General features: G+C 39.1%; 4 protein-coding genes across 5 annotated transcripts in view; 2 read left to right on the top strand and 2 right to left on the bottom strand.

The window, feature by feature from the left end:
- Positions 1-20,573, top strand: part of LOC111596725 (probable serine/threonine-protein kinase yakA) — a 28,966-nt gene extending 8,393 nt beyond the window's left edge. Inside the window, exons 2-8 of the mRNA XM_023311058.2 lie at positions 14,760-15,184; positions 15,289-15,752; positions 17,736-18,314; positions 18,430-19,229; positions 19,312-19,517; positions 19,577-19,719; positions 19,784-20,573. Coding sequence (XP_023166826.2) covers positions 14,760-15,184; positions 15,289-15,752; positions 17,736-18,314; positions 18,430-19,229; positions 19,312-19,517; positions 19,577-19,719; positions 19,784-20,414 — 3,248 coding nt within the window. The 3' untranslated portion in view covers positions 20,415-20,573. The remainder of the gene's footprint in view (positions 1-14,759; positions 15,185-15,288; positions 15,753-17,735; positions 18,315-18,429; positions 19,230-19,311; positions 19,518-19,576; positions 19,720-19,783) is intronic.
- Positions 1-22,560, bottom strand: part of LOC111596682 — a 65,715-nt gene extending 43,155 nt beyond the window's left edge. For both annotated transcript variants that reach the window (XM_023310990.2, XM_023310999.2), the window contains exons 1-3: positions 22,317-22,560; positions 21,196-21,809; positions 20,685-20,765 (exon numbers count right to left, since the gene is read on the bottom strand). In XM_023310990.2, the coding sequence (XP_023166758.2) occupies positions 20,685-20,765; positions 21,196-21,809; positions 22,317-22,449 (828 nt within the window). In that variant the 5' untranslated portion in view covers positions 22,450-22,560. The remainder of the gene's footprint in view (positions 1-20,684; positions 20,766-21,195; positions 21,810-22,316) is intronic.
- LOC111596703 (testis-specific serine/threonine-protein kinase 1) lies at positions 9,798-11,502 on the bottom strand. Its single transcript, XM_023311025.2, has 2 exons — positions 11,351-11,502; positions 9,798-11,270 (listed from the first exon to the last, which is right to left on the bottom strand). The coding sequence occupies exon 2, from the start codon at positions 11,205-11,207 to the stop codon at positions 10,305-10,307; it is 903 nt and encodes a 300-aa protein (XP_023166793.1). The 5' UTR covers positions 11,208-11,270; positions 11,351-11,502; the 3' UTR covers positions 9,798-10,304.
- LOC111596693 (testis-specific serine/threonine-protein kinase 1-like) lies at positions 12,487-13,823 on the top strand. Its single transcript, XM_023311014.2, has 2 exons — positions 12,487-12,627; positions 12,686-13,823. Exon 2 carries the CDS (start codon positions 12,731-12,733, stop codon positions 13,667-13,669), a length of 939 nt encoding a protein of 312 aa, XP_023166782.1. The 5' UTR covers positions 12,487-12,627; positions 12,686-12,730; the 3' UTR covers positions 13,670-13,823.
- Positions 22,561-22,840: the final 280 nt, after the last annotated feature.

Raw genomic sequence — 22,840 nt, 5'->3', positions numbered from 1 at the left:
CGGGTCGACTATCACCACAGTTATGAAACCCTAACGAAAGAGTATCTATAAATTTGACCAAAATTCTCATCATTGTCAATTGAACCTTTCGCTAAAAGTGCACAGGGTCAATTTGTTGTGCGGGTCAGCTAGTTAGTTAGTTGTCTGGGCCGGCGCCCGACCTTGTCGGGGGATAATTAAAGACGGCGACTTAATGAGTGCGCCCCAGCCAAACTTGTAATTTGCAACAACACGCACTTAACAGTTAAGTAAGCAGCATTCATAATTTAAAATGATTAAATTAAATGCGTCTACAAAATCTTGAAGTTGAAGCTAAACTTCATTGTTAATTGTTTCCTCTCGAAGGCAGCTTTAACCACAAAATGTTATTTCAATCGGAAAAGTCTATCAAGCGCGATATATACTTGAAGCAATTTCGTAGCAAACGAAGCATTTGACAGATTGAGGAAATTGCTATTTAATTCGATATAGATAACTGAAATTTATAAAATTATTTATCGATTAAACTTGATGTTAGAAACTTCTTGAGTAATTGATGATATACAAATCAAGTAATTGTAGTAACGAAAGGTTTTAAGATTGATAAGTTGATAAACATTTTATCCTAGTTCTAGTTAATTATTACAAATACTTTATTAACTTCAACACATTCCATAATACTTTAGCTTTATTAGGGAAAACAGCGAATTAAATTAAAATTTCGTAACTCCCGTTAATCCATAATTAATAAAAAATTTCATTATGTAAAATACGCAAAGAAAGATACAGTTAACAAAGTTAATAAATCATAGTGATAGATGGCCCACATTATTAAATAACAAATAAACTATTAATTTCCGCCTCTGTTTGTTAAGTTTGTGAGCATAAGCAACTAGACCGAAATAATCAAAAATTGGGTTAATTAGGAAAGCCGTAGTTCGTTACGCCCAGAAAAGAAATGGTTAGATCAGCGCCTTGTTTTATAATCTTTGTGTTTGCTTTGGCAGCAACAATAAATATTTGGCTTGAACGAGGCACGTTTTGATTGAGACATTGGCAACGCTTGTTATTAGTTGTGCTTCTCATTGGCCCCTCGGAAACGTGACTATGACGATCTAATTAGCAACATTTGCTGCCTTAGTTAGTATGTATATCAATCAGACAAGCCCCATTGTTGGGACTTGACAATCGACGATTAATTCTAAGCATTTTGATTTGTCGACAGGCAGCCGCTAAACAATGGGCTTGTATTAATTGCCATTTAGTGAGCGAATTGACAAAGAAACTGACCTCGACAGAGCCAATGCATTAGACCAATGAGAACAAAATTAACCTCTGCATTAGGCAAATGACCCCAGCAATTTCCGACTTCAATTAATACTCGTTCCTCAACAAGTCATAAGTCGACTTTTTGCTGAAAACGTTTTTCAATTACCCAAAGTGCAGTTAAGTTTTATAGGAGCTGTCGACTGTAGCTACCCTCTGCTATATAGACATTTATCTGCATAACATATGTCCAATAAATTAACGTGTACCTAAAGTGCCAAGCAGTTCAAATTATGCTTTCTGCAGTCATCAAGTAATTAAGTAAGTAACTAGCCTAATTTAACTTGTACCTTAATAAAAACTCTATTTAGATTTCAAGTTTAACATGTCCCTAAACTATAAAGCAGTTCAATTTCAAGCAGTTGAAAATATACAAACACTTACTTCTACACTCTTCATGTACCTAAACCTTGGTTAGCATATACCAGCTACAGCTATCCTGTACGTATGCCCTAGTTATCATATACCTTAATTTACCTTGTACTTAAATCAATAAGATGCAAATTGAAACATTTACAATTTTGTAATCTATGAATTTTCAGATTTATTTCTTAGGTACCTATATTAGCATGTACCCTAATATAACATGTACCTACATTAGCTAGCAGTTAGAATATCGCTTCTCTAAAATTTTTATTGTTACTAAACAGTAGAAATTCAAGCCATTTAAAACCTGCTAACTACCTATTAAAAACGCTTTTATAGCGCATATAACCCAATCTTAATTGTAAACAGATTTAACATGCTAGTTAATCCATGGGACTTTAAAGCAATACGTTTCTAAGTATTAGTTTATAGAGACCTGTTCTACGTGACAAGAACAACTCGTCTGATATATATCAATAATATGCAATGCATATGTCTACGAGTAACTAGCAAACGATGCCAATTCTGTTTTCCTCTCTTACATCGATTTGCACAACTTTAGTTAATACTCAAAACTTATTCGTATCATAAACAGAGGGTATAAACACTCAGATCGTGAACAATATTTAGCAGCAGCAGCAGCGGCAGCCACAGCTCGAGCCGGAGCTGCCACAAAATATGGACAGCCGTCAGCTGGCAGCTGGTCGACCTTGATGTAGCCATTTGCACAAATATCTAGACGATCTCTTCTTGCTTCGATCGATTTTTGTGGCGCGCTACAAATCGATCAGAGCCGCAATAAAGCGAAGTTTTGCAGCGTTGCCTTTACATTTTGTGCAATGTTTTCCCATTTGGCTTTTTGGGGCTGTAAAGTAAATTATATTCAAATTTGTTTAGCTTGACTGCGCTTCGACTGATAAAAATCCCATTTAAATGTGCAGTTGCTTTTACTTGGCCACAATAAAATTAAAAAAAAATACAAATAAATAAATAAATTACATTTAATTTTCGTAATCAGTATTCAATGGCATTGGAAAATTTCGATTATATAATTAAAGGCTTGCAGTGAGTTCAGAGGCCGAGCTATATGAATGTGGCAGCAAATCGATATTACAACAGTAATTGTATGCCTAGATTTATAGCTGGGATTAGTTCATAAATTAAGCCACATTTTCTTAGTAACTGTCTGCCGGTGGCCACACAAATCGTGCTTAGCCATTGCTCATACGTCCCGTGGGCGCTGCATGGCAGCGGGTCAAGCGTTCGGGTCAACCCACCCAAAATCAAGTAAGAAAACCGAGTGTGAGACAAATTGAATGTAGCAACTGGTCATGAGCCATGAGTCATGACAGACAACTTCAGTAGTTGAGGAAATCATTTTGTTAACAGATTTACAGGAAGCACTTATGTAAATATTGGGAAGTTTTATCACTTACAGATCATCTGGCCGTGAAATGCAAAACTCATCATAATGAGATGCATCTGAACAAATGAAGACAGCTTTAAAAGAAAATGCAAATGCTTTAAACGCTTTACCGCGGCGGTCAGAAAGTGTAACAAAGGGCCAAAAGGCAATGCACGAAGCCACATTTCATTTGCATTCAATTAGCGCAAGCTGATAAGAAACGATAAGCAAAGAGTATTTTAGACTTGACGATACCCTGCATGCATGGAAACTATATTTATTTAAGATTTAGTGCACTCTAACAGCTTATACACATATATAACTTTATAGCTAAAAAGCAACTAGCTTTTATATGTTTGGGTAAATCGATATTTATCGATTTTTAGAAAAAATGGTTGAGTTATGGAAAATAAGATATTTGAGCATTGGTAAACAAATGTTTCGTGCTCTGCACATACTCTTTATGTCAAAAATATATTAAATCTGAATAATGGTCGATATCTGACTAAGAAGATTTATCGATTTTCAGCAAAGTTTAGAACTGTCTGCAAAAGTATTTATAAATTTTACAATATCAATTAAGTATCTTGTTTTATCTTATATTCTAATAAAAGGACTTCTGTTGATTTCTGAATATCGAGAAAGTTATCGATAAGTCGCACATAATCTTTAAACTGGTTCCTCCAGTACCTCTTTCATAGTTACTACTTACACAAAGACAACATGTAAAATTAATCATATCAATTCATCTGGATATATTTAATGTATGCTATATATCTTCATTCCCCATTTCCCGTTGAAACTCTACATCGACAGAGGATAAATGAGGTAACAGGCGACTGGCGACAAGCGCCATAAGTCAGCTAGAAACGGTAGCCAGGCAGGTAACTGTCAGACAACTGGAAGTCGAACCAACTTCCAACAAATTGAACTCATTCACTATTCTGTGCGATTGACAACAAATTGTACAATTCTAAAGTTGACAACGTGGCAGCCTCGCCCTCTGCTACAGCCCCACAGCTGTTGCTTGTGACTCTGATGAACGCAATTTGATTAGCTGCGTTTCTCTAATGGACGGCTGTCAGCTTCTAAGCCTTTCGGCAGGCCTGGAGAGGCAGTGAAACAACAGCCCATTGCGACATTTGCAAACCGTAGCTAAACGCTACAATCCGAAAATAAAAAACAAAATCAAACCATTCACTTTTTCTGTGGAAAACGTGGAAATCGAGCACAACACAATTGAACATATTTTTTGTTATACTTTTTTCCCATTACTTAACTAAAAGTGTAATTGTTGAACCAGCGGTCACAATGTGAACAATCGCCAGCCAAGTGCAAAGTATAACTTGGCTCACATATGGAGTTAGCTGAAAACGGATGCTTGTCGCATCGCAAGACAACTGGTATGATTATTTATAGATCGTTTTTTTCTGTTAAGCAAATAGTCAAGGACAGAGAGACTTTCGAATCTGCAGTTGAGAATTATTTAGCTTAATCAATTGTTCTCATTCTTAGCAATATTACAAACAGGTCTTTGTAGAGGAATTACCCAAGTCTGAACACAGCCGGTTATTTTATGAAACAACATTTTATAAGAAAGCCAAATATATTATTAAATGTGAGGTAATTAAAACAAATAAATTTGTGAAAAGCATTCTTAAAATTATATTTAAACAATTGAAATGCAAATCTCAAAAATATATTTATGGTTTCACTGTCTTGACCTTTAGATAAATATGAGTAAAAATTTTGCGTTCAATCCGAATCGATTTTAGTTCCATTCTTAGCATTGTTTAGACTAATTTGTGATAATAATTGGTTAGACCGCAATTGTAATTATTAGATAATTAACTATCTCTTTGCTCAATTATTTGTATACTTGTGAAGAAATATGTGAAAAGAGTATATTGGATAAATAGTAATTCGTGTACAGCAATACATAAACCAATAAAAATAATTGAGCGAGGAAACAAAATATAATTCGAATTGCAATATCTAACTAATAGAGGCAAAGATTCATATAGTAAACTTTACCTAATGAGGCGAAAATGTATCTATAATCTATTTTATGTTTTATTTATAAAACTTTATCTGCAAAGTAAATGAGTCCTTATATAAGATATTAAGGAAAACCTCTGTATGATATGACTATAACCACAAAAGTTCTTAAACTCAAACTTTGGGATTTGAAAATGGGCGAAGTATCTATGGATACGTAGCATAACTTTCAAAATTGTTATGCTTCAACAACTAGGAAATTTTGGAATATTTGATTTTAGCACATGTAAAATCTATAGATTAAATTAAATATTATTTTTAAAATTTCATAAATCAAACCATATTGACATAAATAATATGAAAAGTAAAATATGAAGTCATAAGTTTATACTTTCTGGAATGGCAAACATTCTTTATATTACTCATTCTTATGTCTCTTATATACAATTCATAAATTCAATAATGAATTGAAATATAATTTTGAATGGGTTTAATTATGCATATATTAATTATGTATTTATGAAATAAATTAAATATATATATATTCATTGATATTTTCAATTATATATATATTTATCTTATATTTTATTTATACACTAGACTTCAGCTAAATCTTGGTTGACACAACTTTCACTAATATATATATATATATATATATAACTTTCTATTGGTACATACCACATAAGCTTTAGCTGAAATTTGGCTTTCAGATAATATCGTATTATAAGCCGCCTACTAATAGGCTTTAAACAATGTAATTTTGTGGGCACACTGCTATTTAGATCCAAGCCAGACTCTTATGTAAATGATGATTTGCAATTTTTTGAAATGAACCGCGCTGACCCCGGCGCATTGTGCTTTAAACTAATCTATGTGCGCTGAGCTGAGCTCGCAATTTTTCGCACTTCGAAGCTGGCTAATATTTTGTGAGCCAAGCTTATTGCATTTAGACGGACACTGTAATTAGCCTGCAGACAGTCGGGTGCCATGGCACGGCGCATGCGCAGCAGGCAACAGGCCAAAAGGCTGCAATTCGAATTGAAGATCAGAGGGGATTGAAGAGGGGCAGGCGGACAGCTTGGTGTCTTGCTTGGTAATTGAAGAAACGGTTTGTAAAGTTTTAGCCAATGCACAATTTGCGCCATAAATGGACAAAACTAAAATAAAACAATGTCGACAAATCTGTGGCGTCTGGCTATTATAATTTTCAGTGGTAAATTGTTAGCCAAGTTTGGGTATTTAGTGTACGTCGACCCCTCCGGCTGGCCGCACAAAAATGTCCAAAAACACAAATCGCGTCGCGATGACAAAATTAAAATTCATTTACGCTCAAGTAAATATTTACGCAATAAATTTGCATTTAATTGCATTTGTGAAAAGCGAACGAAGCCAGCGACGAGCGAGCGAGGCATGCGAAAAACGCCACAAAACATTGGCCAAAATCAAATCAAATTCGAAAGTGATGAAAGTGAAATGGCGACACTTAAATACGCTGCAAATGTGTGAACGACGTGCGCACTGAAGTTAAGATAAGCGGCTTTAGCGGTTAGTATTTTAGCCATATGTTAAAGTAGATTAAGACTTTTATCTCAAGGCTTAAGCGTGAACGACATGGTAATGATAAATTGTGTGGGTTTTGAAGCAGAGTAGTATTGAAGCAGAGTTTATAAAATTGAATATTTATGGGAGAATCAAACGATATAGTAGAGCAGCTGAACCTAGGCAATATCAACTTTAGCACATAATCAAATATTATTTTGACTAAAGTTGTAGAAAACATATCTTAAATAATATGGAAAGTTTAGTTTATACGAAACAATAAGCCAAAAAACTCAACTCTTAGAGCTTCAGAGAAACACAGTGAAGTACTGAAAAATAGCTTGAAATAACTCCAGAAAATCGTTAATAATATATATCATATGATTGAACAAGTCTCTTCCCCAATCGTTACACAGTTTATGCCAAAAATGTCATACGCTCTGCAAGTGTAGCTCATATAACTGTCCGCAAATGCCAACAGCAGGCCCAAAAACTCGCACTCAATGCAGTTGGTAGCCAATGCCCGCCCGATGCCCAAACCTATTTGATGTCGAAATCGAGGCAAAACAATTTGCGCGACGTATCGAAATCTAATCAAATTATGCGCCAGAAATGTCGAAAAAGCGTGAAATGTTTTGCCTGCGGGCCGGAGTACGCTTGCCTATTAACCCTGACCAGGTTGTATCTATGGGAGAATGAGCGCCCGGAGGGTATTTGGATAAGGGGACAGGGTGCCAATAGGTAATGGTTGCGCACCTGACGTATTCAAAAATTGCATCAAAATCGCAGCAAATAAGAAGTGCCGAATGCAATGCACTGCCAAATGTTATGCAAAAGTGTTTGGCAAACAGCGTGTGTAGCTGTATCTGTATCTACAAATATGTATCTGCCGGAGTGAGAACTGCAACCAGGCATGATGATGCGTGGAGTGTGCTCGCATTATTGGAGCGCTTCAGCGCAGCAGAAGTTGGGTCTGTGCGGCGAAAAATGTTTTTATGCGGTTCGCTTAATGTGTTTTAGCCATAAACCGGCTCAACTTGTCGCGGCCAAAAATGCAAAATGCCAACAATGAACACGGCTCACAAATGCTACAATATCAAACTCCAAATTTCGATGGCGGAGTCCCAAACCTACACTTTGTTCTCCTCTTTTTTTGTCATTTGTATCTAACTTCGTTTGTTTGGTTTTGTGCGCCTAATTGAATCTGCAGCACTCACTGTTTGAATGTGTGTGTGTGGGTTTGTGAGCGTGTGGGTGTGTGTGTGGGTGTAATTGAAATAGCTTTGTGTGTGCAAGTTCATTTGGCCAACTATATGTTAAATTTTGCATGTTCCTGCCGCACCTTTTGGACAATCGTTAACGGGCGCGTTTTTAATCGCTACAAAAACGCGTGCAAGTCGTCTACATTGAAAATTTGAGTGAAGCGTGAAGCTACAGATCATTATATTTAGTATAAAAACAAGAAATGAACTTATAAATGAAATATTTATATACATCAAGTTGGTTCGTTCAGGAAATAACTATGCAAAGGATAGTTTTAACGTTCATCGACTTGAACCAGTTTCCTATTTGTCTTTAATTGCATTTTAATAAGAGACGCTTTGGTAATTCAAATTCAATTGTCCGAGCAGCTGTTCAGTCAAGCCAAGCAAATCGAATTGAAAACGAAATTTCATTCAATTGTTGAGCTGCGCAATTGGAGACAACAAAAAAGATTTGTCAAGAGCTGGAAAAAGATGAGATAGACAAAAGTGAACGGAAGTTGCTAAGCAACTTTCAACAAATACAATGCACAGGAGTTGGGTCCGAGAGGTGGTGATATGAGGACTGTTTAATAAGCCGTTGCAATAACAACAAAGATGCGTTTCAGAGATGATGCATCCACAGAGCTCAACACGTTGCCTGCAAATTAATTTGAAAGCAGCCAACTTGAGAGCGAGGGGAAATAGATGAGCCAATGCACAACATTTTAGTGCCACAGGCACTCACACACGCACACATGTACATATTAATTAATTCAAAATTGCATTACGCATACGCACAGGTGTGCAGGCGATGCTTAAACTAAACGAAAAGCCGAGTTGTGCCACACATGCAGCTGCACAGCACTTGGACAAAAGAGTCGTAAAATAAAAACACAGCACACGGCACATAAAACAACGGCAACAAACCCCAGAGCTAACGAAGCAACAAGAGCAACAACAACAAAGCCGACAACTAGAAAAGGCTCTAAAGACCAAGCTCTAAACATTTTGATAGAAATTAAGTTGGAATATGGCCAAATACAGGTAGTTGGCTGGCAGGCAGCTGAATGTGGGTGTACACTCTGCACCACATGTCACACACTCGCCACGGCTCGTGTGCTGTGGCACGAACCAAACAGGCCAGACCTAGCCATGTTAGGAGACTGTTTGGCCACTTAAACTGCCCGCGCTCCAATGCAAATTATCTACCCCAGAGCTCCGATTTGGCTCGTACTTTCGGACACTTATTGTCCGACTGTCGTCTAGAGATTGTCGTTGCCGTTGTCATGGCTGCCAATTGCAAGTTTGTTAAAGTTTGCAACACATGCCGCCCAGGACACGGCTGCCTACCAAACATAAGCTGAGCACTAGAGATGTACCCGTGAGCAGTTAGTTGACTCGATAGTTCCAAAAGTTCAAATTAATAAAGAGGTAGCAGAGATAAATATTTGGAAAATATATTTCAGAATGCCTAAATTATGAACTAGCTCAATTGAACAAATACCATATATTGAATATGGTTCAGTTCCTTTCAGGCTTCGATTCATAGTAAGACAAACTAAACTATTTACTCAGCTTGCATAAGAGCCCTCTAGTTCAAATGAACCATGAATATGGCTCTTTTGCAACTGGTTCCTAAAGAGTTCAAGTTCCCTGTTACAGAGAAATGGAAATGAGTTTTTGAACTAGTTCGTTTTAGACCTTACTTTAAGTTCAAATAAACCATTGAACAGCTGAGCTGATATTTGTATTTCAAGTAAAAAACCTAAGCTACTCTAAATTTGCTGAACTGGTTCATTCAAATACCAAAAAAATAAAATCAATAATTTGCGTAATTGAATCAAAAAAAAAAGGTTGATTTAAATTTTAATTCCTTAGCAACTTTATTTGAAATCTTAAAAAATAATATTCGAAACTGAATCTTTTCAATAAAAAGAATGTCAACATAAGGCCAACAGCTTAGGGCCATCTCTACGGCTAGCCTGGCTTGGTCTCGCTTCACCAAATGGGAGAAAATTCAGTTAATGCAGTTTTATAGTTGTTTTTCTTGAACGATTATGACAGCGTCTGTGGTCAGGGTCAGGCTTCGATGCACTTTTGTTTTAGTTGAAGTTGAACAAAATATATGAGGAGGCGTGGCTGCTGTAGGAACAGCAACAAAAGGCACCAAAACGCTTGACAATTTTTCATTTATTCCTCATTTAGTGTAAGTAGTGTAGGGGGTATACCTAACAATTTAACTAACTATGAATATGTATAGATACATATACATATATATATATATAGAGTTATAGTATAAAACATACACATATATATACACACACATATGTACATCACATAGTTGCGTAAATGGAATAGCTCACACCTGACTTTCTGTTGAATACTTAAGAGTATGCTCTGATTCCAATTCAAAAAATATATATGTATATATATGACCATATCTTCATTCAGTTGGAGGCCGACGGACGCGGGTCCTCCACAGAGCTCAGCCAGCTGCAGTTAAGTATTTCACGTAGATCCCAGCGAGTCGCTGCATCTGGTTCCAGCAGCACAGACACCGTCGCCTTGGCGTGCGGCGATATTACATCCTGTAGCTTGCGACGGAAGGCAAATTTCTTGCGACGTTGATCCTCGAGCAGTTTGGTCAGATTGCTATCATCGAAAGGCATCTTGGCGTTCATCATTATAAACAATATAACGCCCAGCGACCAAGCGTCAGCCAACTTTGGATCGTATGGCACACCACAGACAACCTCTGGTGCAGCATAAGCGGCAGACCCGCAATATGTTTCCGATTTCAATTGATGTCCGGTCTCGTCTCGGCAATATCTGGCAAAGCCAAAATCGGCTAATTTGACATTAAGGCGCTTCGATAGCAATATATTCTCGCATTTGAGATCCCGATGGGCAATGTCATGGGTGTGCAGATACTTGAGAGCTTTCGCCATTTGAAAGAACCAGACCTTCGACTGTTTCTCATCGATGGGGCCCGACTTCTTGATGTGCGTCAATAGATCACCCTTTTCGGCGTAACGCATGAATATGAAGATCTTGGGGCCGCGTTGCAAAATGCTGTGTATCTGTATGATATTGGGATGATCCAGTTTTGTCAATATCTCCAGTTCGCGTGGAAAGAACTTGTGCACAAAGTCGGTGGGGGCCTTGGCCTTATCGATGATCTTGCAAGCCAAATTAACGCCATGACCGCTTTCATCCGCATAGCCGGCGGTGATTACAGTCGCATAGGAGCCCTCGCCAATCTTGTGGCCAATATTATAGCCACGCTGGGCCAGGGCGTCGATGTCCGAGCTGCGTGTGCTCAGCTGACGGCTGCCTCCATAGTTGGTCATGATTTATGCAATGTCGAGCTTTACCAATCGATATTCTTGCCTACGATCCTTTTTGTGTACCAACTATACATTTTGGCCATAGCAGAGTTAGTTAAGTGGGAGTGTTCATATCAGTCGCTTCTTGGATTGTCAGTTATATTTACCGTTGTGTTGGATTTCCCTCACTAAACTTGAATTTGATGGTACTATTATAATAAAGTTGACAAAATTGCCTCCAATCCAGAAATTTTGACGAAATTACAAACGTTGTGAAAGAGCAAAGACAAATAATAAAATAACTGAAACTCAAATTGCAATTATCATAAATTTTGTTTTAACTGGCCATGTCTACTATGCTCTAGTTTTTCTTTTCTCTATACAACAACTCTGCCAATCGAAGTGTTAATACAAACATAAAACAATGTTAACTAATTAACCTCAACTGACAGCTAAGTTTATCACTAATGATATCGTTGAATGCTGCGCACTTCACTTCTCTTTTGATGGTCGTTATTAAAATTAGAAAGAAAAATCATATCAAGTTACAGTGCTTTAGTCGAGACTGCCCGACTTGCAGATACTTAGACTGCAGCACTTGCTTTACTATGAGCAATAAAGACATTCAGATGCACAGAGAGACATGGCTAAATCAACTTACGTGTCCGTCCTAACCAAGATTATTAATGCTTTATAGAGACGCCTGCTGCTGCCTGTTACATACATTTTTATAAAATATTTATACCCTATATTCCCAATTGCAATATATTTAGGGTATAAAAACAACTAATGAGACTGCTCTAGAAACTTCTGATTCAGGTTTTTAACTAAAGTTAAATAAAGCATCCAGAATATTCGATTCACTCTACTGCTACTGCTGTTCAAAATATATACTTTATGGGATAAGAAAAGCCTCCTTTTGTCAGTTACTTGTAAAGTTAAGAATACTCAACTGATAAATGATTTAATCGAGGAAATCTATTTAGTCACAGTTCAATCTATTCTTGAATAAGATATTATAATCATCATCATCATCATCATTCATCATCATTTGACATAGGAAATACACTTAGTCAATTCATCCCTAACAAAACTAATCAGATTACAATTTGATATAGTTAACATAGGCATTATGTGTCGAAAATTCGTGCCACATGGCAAATACACGAATTTGATAGCATTCATTAGTCATATATCCGCAAGTGCTTCGATTCCTTCTCGACTTTGCAATTTCGATTTCTATATGTATATATTTTGTACAACCAAAGTCAACTGGGTTTCGTTGATCAAGATAAGTTTGGTTTCATTCAAGTTAAGTTCGTTATTGTCCTTGTTCTGTCACGTTTTTATTTTGTCAAAATTTCTGGAACCAAATAGGAATTTTTGTTAATTTTATGTAATAGTACCATCAAATTCAAGTTTAGTCGACTCAACCAATGCAACGGTAAATGTTTCGAATGCATTTTTTAATTCACTCTCACCACGCCCACTCCTCCATGCAGTTGGTAAATAACACACAAAAAAGGCAACATTGGCAACATTGAATCATGTGCAACAATGGAGAAAATGCCCAGATGCGGGGCACTCGAAGCTCAGACATCCATGCCCTGGCCCAACAGGGCTACAAGATCGGCACCAAAATCGGCGAGGGATCGTACGCGACGGTGATCAACGCCAGCTTTGCTGATGAGACTGGTCATATTATCAATTTGGCGTGCAAGGTTATCGATAAGGAAAAGGCGCCCATTGACTTTGTCGAAAAGTTCTTTCCCCGCGAAATGGATATATTGACAAAACTGGATCATCCGAACATCATACAGATTCATAGCATCTTGCAGCGCGGCCCGAAGATCTTTATTTTTATGCGCTTCGCCGAGCGAGGCGACCTTTTGACGCACGTCAAAAAGGTTGGCTATGTTGAGGAGAAACAGGCCAAAATTTGGTTCTATCAGATGGCTAATGCCTTAAAGTACTTACACAGCTTTGATATTGCCCACAGAGATCTTAAGTGCGAGAACATTTTACTCTCTGAACATTTCAATATAAAGCTAGCCGATTTTGGTTTCGCCTGCTTTTGCCAAAGCAAAGGCGGCAAGCGTATGTTATCAGACACATATTGTGGCTCGGCAGCCTACGCTGCCCCAGAAGTCGTCTATGGAGTGCCCTATGATCCAAAGCTCGCTGATGCCTGGTCATTGGGCGTCATATTGTTTATAATGTTAAATGGTAAGATGCCGTTCGATGATGCAAATCTGACCAAATTACTGGAAGATCAGCGATCAAGGAAGTATGCGTTTCGTCGTAAGTTTCATGACGTAATCACGCCTCATGCCAAGGCTACTGTTGCTGTGCTTCTCGATCCGAACCCAGAGACACGTTGGACTCTGCGTGAGATTCTCAAATGCAGTTGGCTTCTGCTTGAGAAGGAGCACCCACAAAAGGAGCAACTGCCGCACCAACAATTGCAACGCGAGCAAGAACCATAGCAATGATATTGTAAAGCTAAAAATTGTGTTTTGACCTTTCACACTGAATAATTTACATTTAGGATAAAGTCGCGAAATACCTCGCATTCACTCACATTTCATACTTCAAATACAATGTATTATCGCAACCCAATGAATAAAAATATTTTTTTAAATAAAAATACATAGGAAAAAAGGGACTTCTTCTTAAGCTTACAATTCTCCAAAGTAATCCGATTTTATCAACAAATGCTCATCATTTTAGACTAATTGATTTTGAAATGCGTTTTTAAACACATGATAACATCTAGTAAATTTCTCTAATCTTTTTCTAATTTTTGTTTTTTTTTTTTTTTTTTTAATTTTTTGGAGCAATTTTCGTTGACGGTACTGGGCATTAGTGGGTTAAACAACATTTGTCGCAACTTTGTTTCTCTAACTCTCTACCTGGTTCTCGCTCTCTCTCTCCCCCTTACTCTTTTTCTAAGACTCTCGCACTCTCTTGCTCACTCTCTTACTGTCACTCTCTTGCTCACTCTTTTACACTCTCACTTTCTCTCTCTCTCACTGTCACTCTCTTTTTTACTCTTTTACTCTCTACTCTCTACTTTTTTACTCTCTCTCACATCTGATTTTTACTATTATAAATTAAATGCTTTTTTATGTCAGAAATTGCTTATTTTAATAAATATATATATTCATATTGAATATTTAACTGAATATTCAAGAAGTTTCCTTGAAAAAAAAAGTATTTTTTTTAACAATAATAAATTGTCCAACTTCAGGCATAGCTATAGCTAGTTTCATTTTAATTATTTCAATTTATTTTACTATTTTTATTAAAGTTTTGAAGTTGTGATGTTAAGTTCGAAGTCTAAAATGGTGATCTGTTAGTCGCAAACAAACTCTTGATATAATATTAAGATGATCTATAAGTAGATATTCAAGTCTAGAGCAGAGTACATAGCCAAAATAAAAATTAAAATGACTGTAACGAGAGCGAAATTTTATTACAAGACACTTTTCGACTCGCACTACCTGCATTAGATAAGCTATCCAATTCGATGAGATTTATGTAAGAAAAACTACAAATTGTCACATCTCTTTGCAGTTTTTTGCCTTTTGCAGCTGCCACATGCCAACGCCGATGGCAAGCACAACGACAGCGACGTCGTTGCAGATGCCGAGCTAAGCGCCTCGGAGCGTAATCGTCGCTTGATTCCCTATATGGCATTCTATTTGCCAGCACCGGAGCTGCCCATCAATCAGCAATATGCTGTGAAGCATGCCTCAGCCGCCGGTGGCTCACAGCTGTTGGCGCCAGCGCCAGGCCCACCACCCAGTCGCATACCCGTTCCCGTGGCCTACATGCCGCAGTCGCATCCACAACAGCAGCCGCATTATCAGTCCAATGCAGCCGATGTGTATCACACGTTGGCGGTGCCGCATGGACCAGTGCCACCTGTGAAGGGCAAGGAGCCGTCAGGGCAAGGCGCCACATTTATTGCCTACAAGCCATTGAGCGCCACACAAAAGGCAAGTACACAAAAGCAAAAAATAAATATGATTGCGGCATAAATAAAGTCGAATATAATCGTGCAAATGATCATCATCCTCCTCATAATATATTACATACACAGCACAAGACGGTGCAGCACTTTCCGCCGCTGACGCAGCAGGAGCAGGCACAGCATCAGCGCCAGCCGCAGCAGGACCAGCAGCAACAGTACGAGTTGCTGCCACCGGCACCGCAACTGCAGCTGCAGTTTCAGCGACAACGTGGCAAACAATCAAAAGTCAATTTAACGCCGTTTACAGCGCATAACACGCTGCCGGGACACTTTATACCCATTATTTATACACCGCTGAGCAAGTCGAACAGCAACAATAACAACGAGCTGCATAACGGCAATACAATCAATTACAACAAAAAGCAGCCGCCATCTGAAATTGTCTACCATAAAAATGCGCATCAAACACAAATTGTTACGGATTATGCCGGCGATGTGCCCGCCATAGGCGGAGTCTCGCCAATGCCGGAGTCGCAGTCACAGGAGGAACAGCAGCAGCAGTCAGCAGAGAAGGCGGTACAATCGAATCCAAGGTAAGATTTCATATTGTATCTATAAGATACAAAATGTATCTGCTAGTGGCTTGCTAACATTTGCAGCGTTGCATCTGTTAGATACAATATCTACTGTAGCGTATTGCGCTTAGAATTTTTTGTGGTGGTTTCTCACACACACCCACACACACATACATCTAGTCACACACACCCACCTAGTCACACGTTTATTCAATACCAGGCATTGTTGCAGTTGCATTTGCAATTGCATGTTGCATATAAATGTTGCACCCATTTCATCAAGAATTTGAAAGGAAAAAGCTAAACAAAAACTAAAGTCACTCGACTGTAATATACCCTATGTCTAGTTTTGAACAGAGACAAAAATAAGTTAGTTCTACTGTACCTATAGCAAATAGATCCGATCGTGGCTAGATTTCTTAAAATTTAAATTCAAATATAATAAAATTAAACAAAGTTTAAAGCGTCCCTATTAGGGATATGCAATTTGATATAACTTTTAAAAATCCAAACACTTCTATAAAAATAATTACAAAAAAAATTTTTTAATTTTAAATTTTAAAAATTTTTAAATATTTTTTTTTAGCCAATCAGTATTAAAAAGATTTTTTTTTTATATTGATGCAATGTATCAAATATATATGTTATTATTAATATAGATATATACCACATACAAAAATATTTATATCTATGAATGTATAATGTTTATCAATATCTATTAAATAATTTGAAAATCTTTGGAAATATCACAACCACTATAAGCACTATTGCTCGCTATGAATGCATCTAAGCTAGATACGGCAACAAATTTCAAATATTTAAAATAATTTTAATTCCAGTTTAAAATATGAAATTTTATTTCACAATTTATCAAAAAAGGAAGCAAAGTCTAAAACTTTCGTTTCTAATAATTTTCAATTTTATATTATGTAGTGCCAGAAGAATTAATATTTTTGTTCAACTTATAAAATATTTATTCACTTTATAGTTGGCCTTTTTCTTTTTCATTTTCTAGATAATTAAATTCGTTGCAAAAATCTCTGCTTCACACTTCCTATGCTCGCACAGCATTGTTTACAAACATTGAGCTGTTTGACATAGTTGAGACATTTTAAATAATTAAAATGGTAAATTAAAGCTGGCCGAGGCGGGCTGTGCTTGAGCAGCACCGGGCAGAGCTGTTGAAAGAGCAGTGACACGGCAACACAGGTTGCATGCAACGCCCTTGGGCATAGAATTCAATTGCATTTAATGCATTGCCTCAACCTCTGCAACGGCTGCTAGTGCAACTGATTCCGTTGCTGCTGTTCTCTCTCACTCTCTCTCTCTCTTTCTCTGTCTCATCTTCTGGCAACGTCTCTGACGACATTCGTTTGGCTGACGTAAGAAGCTGTTTGCTGTACACCACGAGGCGCCCCCAAAGGGGCATCCAATGGGCGCGCATTGATGAACGCCTCGTGTTCATCTCGTAATGTTCACAAATTGCAAAATCATGTCATAAACAACCGCGGGCAAACCCGCCCAAATACAATATGCATACGTATATATATATATGTAGGTAGATATATATATGTATATATATATATATATAAATGCTACAGGTCAGTCGCTTAGCAGCTATTTTTACAGCCCCTTCAATTACACCCTAACCGCAATATTGATACAGTGAAATATGTCGTGAGAGTAGACATTTGTAGTTAGATAACTTTGAGTGTTTCAATGAGTAACTGATGATGATGATGAAGCTAGTTGGCATAAGAGACTAGCGAAGCTGCTTCTGCTGCAGTTTGATGCAGATATCTTGAAAGTCTGAGCAGAAACTCAATATGCGAAACCTTATCGGTAAAACTTAGAGAACAAAAAATATTCATCCCCAGAACTTTGTTGTTCGATAGTTCCTCTGACAGCTAAACGTGACTTTAATACGATAAAAGAAACTATTAAAAAAATCATTGCTTTCACTGTTTACACTACTCATACGCTTTTGCATGTGCCCCGCAGCGTTGGCTATAGCGTGTACAATGAGCCAGCCGTTGAGACATCTGCCACAGCCAGCTCCACCTCATCGAAATCCACAAAAACCGCATTGATAGTCCATCAAAAGTCGCCGGCCTATGGACACGTAAGCAAATACGAGAGTTACTACAACATGTCGCCGGAACAGCTGCAACAACGGCAGCCACAGCACCTGCCGCAGGAGCACCTGCCGTTGACGCCGCAGGAAAAGTACGTGCTCTATTTGCAGGAGCGCATGAATCAACAGATTCAGCAGCAACAACAGGGACGCTTACTTCATCACCATCCACAGCATCCACATCATATCCATCAACAACAGCCTGAGCAAAGCAATACGAAGGCGGGCAAACATCCGCACAGTCCACACACACATACTCCAACGGCCGAGCCACCACCACAACCACCATCACCACCATCACACCACAGTCAATTACACAATTACAATGGGCCATTCGGACGTCCGGAGGCAACTCAGTCGGGACAGCAACAGCAACAGGTGCTGCATATACCCCTGCGCGCCCTCATGGGTCCACTGCATGAGCAGCCAAAGGACACGCTGCTCGGGTAAGTCCACACCACACAGGCCGCATAAACACTCCTCAACATATGCTTGGGTTCTCAGTTGCTTCTAGTTGACTTCTGTTTACTATTTATAATACGCTCTGTCATATTTCCTTAGCTCACCCGCACCGCCACACTTTATCGATTACCTCATCGATGGTCCACGACAATCGCTGGACGAGGAACAACAGCAGCAGCAGCAGCAACATCAGCAGCAACAGCAGCAACAACAACCACAACAATCACATGCCTACATCCTGGTTACCACCACAGCTCCGTACACAGATCATTCCCAGTCACCGCGTCTTCATGACTTGTCACCACCCACCCGTAGGCCTCATCTGTACAAACAGCAACCCACGCTGCGCCTACAGCCTGTGACGCCTGTGCACAATTATCAAGCAACACGACGACCCGTCTACATCAGTCCACCCACGCCCAGCGAGACTGTCAAGATAACGCCCAAGTACGTCTACGTGACTAGTAAGCCCCCAACATCAGCTGTCCACAGCGAGCAGCCCCAAGCACCGCCGCCCGTTAAGCTGAAGCCCATACACAAATATGCACAAGAGCGTAGACCAAGCCAGGTGCTCGCGCCGAACGATGTTGATCAGCTGCCGGACATACGCACCTCGTCGCTGGCCGAGATTCTCCACAAGCTGCAGGCGAGCAATCATTTGCCGCACACCCTCACCCCGGACAACATAGACAACTCCATCAAGACGCTCATACGCATTCTACAGAACCTAAAACAGACCCAAACAATTGTGCCCAATCCGCCGCAGCATCATGAGGCCAAGCCCAGCAGCAGCAACAATCCCGACTACGACTACAGCACGGGCAGTGAGGAGGTGCAGCAAGCGCCAGCCAAAACTGCTGGACACGTCGATGCGAATCTGCTGCATCAAAAGGGCCCAAGTGAGTTGCCTTCCAGCAGAGCAAGGAATTCAGTTTGCTCGATTTCCATATCAACATTGTCTATCAATTGACTTTTTTATAGATAAACATCCGGGACCCAGCACAGGTCGAGCTGGCATTGATTATCCGAACTATGCGGAGATTCCGAAGACCAGCTTCGAGTGCACGCAGCAGCGTTACAAGGGCTTCTTCGGTGATCCGGAGACCAATTGCCAGGTGTGGCACTACTGTGATCTCAACGGCGGCAAAGCCTCGTTCCTATGCCCCAATGGCACCATCTTCAGTCAGGTACACAAAAACAAAATTTCCTCAGTCAAAGAAGCTTAACCAAAATTGATAATTTCCAGATTGCGCTGACCTGTGACTGGTGGTTCAATGTGAAGTGCTCGACGACCTCGCAATTGTATGTGTTGAATGAGCGGCTCTACAAATACATACTGCCCTTCAATCCGAAATTCCCCGAGGATTACAACGGACCCATTGTGGATAAGTAAATGCAACGCATAATCAATTGAAAGTAAATCAATTAACGAACTTTTTCACTGACATTTCAGATACTTGGCCATGAAGTTCCAGGAAATGGAAGAGAAAATGCGTCTGGAAAAGCAACGTAAGGCCGATCAGCAAGCCGAAAAGCCCGCTGCTCCAGCTGAGGCATCCACGCCCACTTTGCCTAAGAACCATAAGCTGTCGCCCACGCATGGCAGTGGCATCAATGCACAGGTCTACGAGCAGAGCTCGGAACGTAATCTGCTCATCGACGATGAGATTGACGACATATCGGAGCGTGGCACCTACGACACCTATGGCCAGGCACCAACCACGATAATGGCTCCAATTACAACAACAACAACAACAACATTGCAAGACTCCCAAACCCTGGGACATCGGCCCATAGTAGTTTCATCTACGCCGGAACCAGAGCTGCCAGAGGAGTTCGAATCGCTGCCAACGCTAGCTAACGATCCTGAGCTGACTTTGGAGCCTGAACTGGTGGGCGACGACTCACCAGAGGGCAGCGAGGAGCTGGAGGACAAGCTGCAAAATTTGCGGGACACAAATTCGGCTGCCGGGCAAAAGCGGCGCGAGACGACGAAAGTGAGCGTCGAGAAGCTGGAGGTGATTGAGATTAAAACCGATGGCTCAACTGGACACCTAATGCCCGTGGAGCAGGCGAGGAAGTGAGACAAAGAGAGACAGAGGGAATGAGAAAGCAATAAGCCTGTGGCTGAGAGAATGCTTGCCATATTTCTAATGAGAGTTCTTGTACTTGTTCGTCTGTTGATGGCATACGCCCTTTAAATTATTCATAGCGAGCGACTACTGTAAATAGCTAACTTTAAATGCAACAATAACTATCTATATACTATATACTAGAAAGCAATTAAATATAAGATTAATTATAATAAATGCAAAGTATTAAGTTAACTGTAAATTGACTTCATATTCACTCACCAACTGAGCATTTTTGATTTGCATGAGAGCCGCGTCAATGGAACTTATCGAAGATGGAATTTCGGTTACATAACGATGATTCTACAAATGGATATTGATTAGTGAAATGAGTAGGGCATTCAAGTTATTTTAATAGCATTTATGAACTACTTCGGCACTGATCAAACAAATAGGCCACAATTTGCATTATTTGTAGTCATTTTCACCTATGTTCCACATGCATAGGTGAAACTGTTTTTCATAATAATATAATAATGCCTAATAGATCAAGTTACTGTAGGACAACAAAAGGCTCTAGTTGAAAGTTAAGCTAGTTAACTAGCCAACTTAAGCAAGCTTAAAATTAAGTTTATATGTAACGCCAGGCATACAAGTTGAGCTCTATTTATATACAAATTATTTGATAAACTAACATTTATTGTACTAATAGTCAAGGAATCTAATTTATGAGACTACAGCATTATAGACACAAGAAAAAACTACTTTTAAGCATATCTTTACATTTGCTCACCATTTCGCTCACTGTGTAGGTAACATGATTGGCATGATGCCTAATGGCGCACGCCTCGCAGCTGTTGCGCCTGCACGAGGTGCAGAAGATGGTTGCCGGTACATTGTGCACATTGCACATCAGCTGGACGGGCATGCGAAAGATGTCATTGCCTATGCGAAGATCGACGTCACTGCCAGTGCGCTGCTTATCGTCGAGCGTCTGAAAGATGTGCGTCTTGAGGACGCGACTGTAATGATGTACCGTTTCGAAGCAGCGCTTGCAATAGAAAGCATTACACTGCTTGCATTCGCCACTGGCTACTCTGTGGCCGCACTCGCTGCATTTGGTCTCCAGCACGATCTCGCTTAGTGTCGGGAGGCAGAGCAACGACTCCTCCAGCGAATAGCGGTTACCATAATCCAGACTATTTGTTTCGCCCAACACGTGATAGTTCAGCTCGTAGTAGTCACTTATGTTGCCAATACTTTTGCCATTGAGCTCCTTTGCAATAAAGCTGGGCAATGCTGAGCTGAAGCACACGGCGCACTTGAAGTCCGCTTGCTGGCAATGTTTCGAAATGCAGAATTCGCACATATGATGACCGCAGGGTAACAAAAATGGACGATGATTATCTGTATTGGTATTTAAATAGGTAAATACAGTGCTTAATATAAAATAACAAATTTCCGTCTTAATGTTTTTTTTTTTCATTTATAACAATTTCCCTTTAAATTTCCTGATTCAATTAAAATTCCCTCTGCCAGGCATCAAAATTTGTTGTGCAGAGCAAAGAGAGCCGCGATAACTCAATTTACAGTTGCTGTATTCTCAGCTGGAGTGCATATATTTTGCCTTCATTAATTGCCCTTCATATTTCCTGATTCAATAAAATTCCCTCTGTGAGGGACAGCAAATGTCTCTGTTTAGAAGCAGCGCAAAAGAAAAAGCCACAAAACTAGAGATACGCATACAAACATATACAAAAATAACGGTTTACAGCTTACTCAAAGCACATACAAACATCCACATTAAATGCCCTCAGGCGCCCTAAATTTGTAAAAATTTCATCTACTGGCTCATAATTAATTGCTTTTTCCTTTCATAGAATACTGAAAACTATTTTTATATTTGTATCTTACCTGAGGCCCCTGCTCCTTCGGTAAATTTGTGTGAATATTCGCGAGTGCATTTTGGACAATGCAATTGACTGCGCAAATGAACCGCCACAAATTTGCGATCGAAAAATTTAACACTATTGTCGTCGGCGATCATTTTTGTTTATAATTTTATAATTTGCTGTTAACACAGCGTGTCTGATGTGGAACAACTTTTTTTTTCCAAAATGTCGGCAAAAGTAAAAAAATAATTGACCGGCTTTACTGAAGTGCGCAAAACTACTAATTGTCAAAACAGTGTTGAACAAGCTCGCGCAGATCACTGATTCATTTGGCAAATCGGTTGCTCACGAACTGAAGTCAGTACGCTGTTAAGGCATGAGCATTAACATACTGTTAACGGTTAAATTCAATTTGAATTGCAATATTAATTCTTATTTTATTTTTTCAGGAAAATAAAAGTTTTTTCTGAACATCATCATCATTTTTTATTTGTATAAATTTATTTAAACAATTCAATTAGTTCTAACAACTCAATATGAACATTG

Source organism: Drosophila hydei, unplaced genomic scaffold (genome assembly GCF_003285905.1).
Source record: "Drosophila hydei strain 15085-1641.00,03,60 unplaced genomic scaffold, DhydRS2 tig00008119-arrow-pilon, whole genome shotgun sequence".
Taxonomy (NCBI): Eukaryota; Metazoa; Arthropoda; class Insecta; order Diptera; family Drosophilidae; genus Drosophila; species Drosophila hydei.
Note: the sequence above shows the minus strand (reverse complement) of the source record. Positions and strands in the feature narration are given on the sequence as shown.

Bases quoted from the DNA above. Each gene is read 5' to 3' on its own strand.
- LOC111596703 (XM_023311025.2), bottom strand. From the start codon at position 11,207: ATGACCAACTATGGAGGCAGCCGTCAGCTGAGCACACGCAGCTCGGAC.
- LOC111596693 (XM_023311014.2), top strand. From the start codon at position 12,731: ATGTGCAACAATGGAGAAAATGCCCAGATGCGGGGCACTCGAAGCTCA.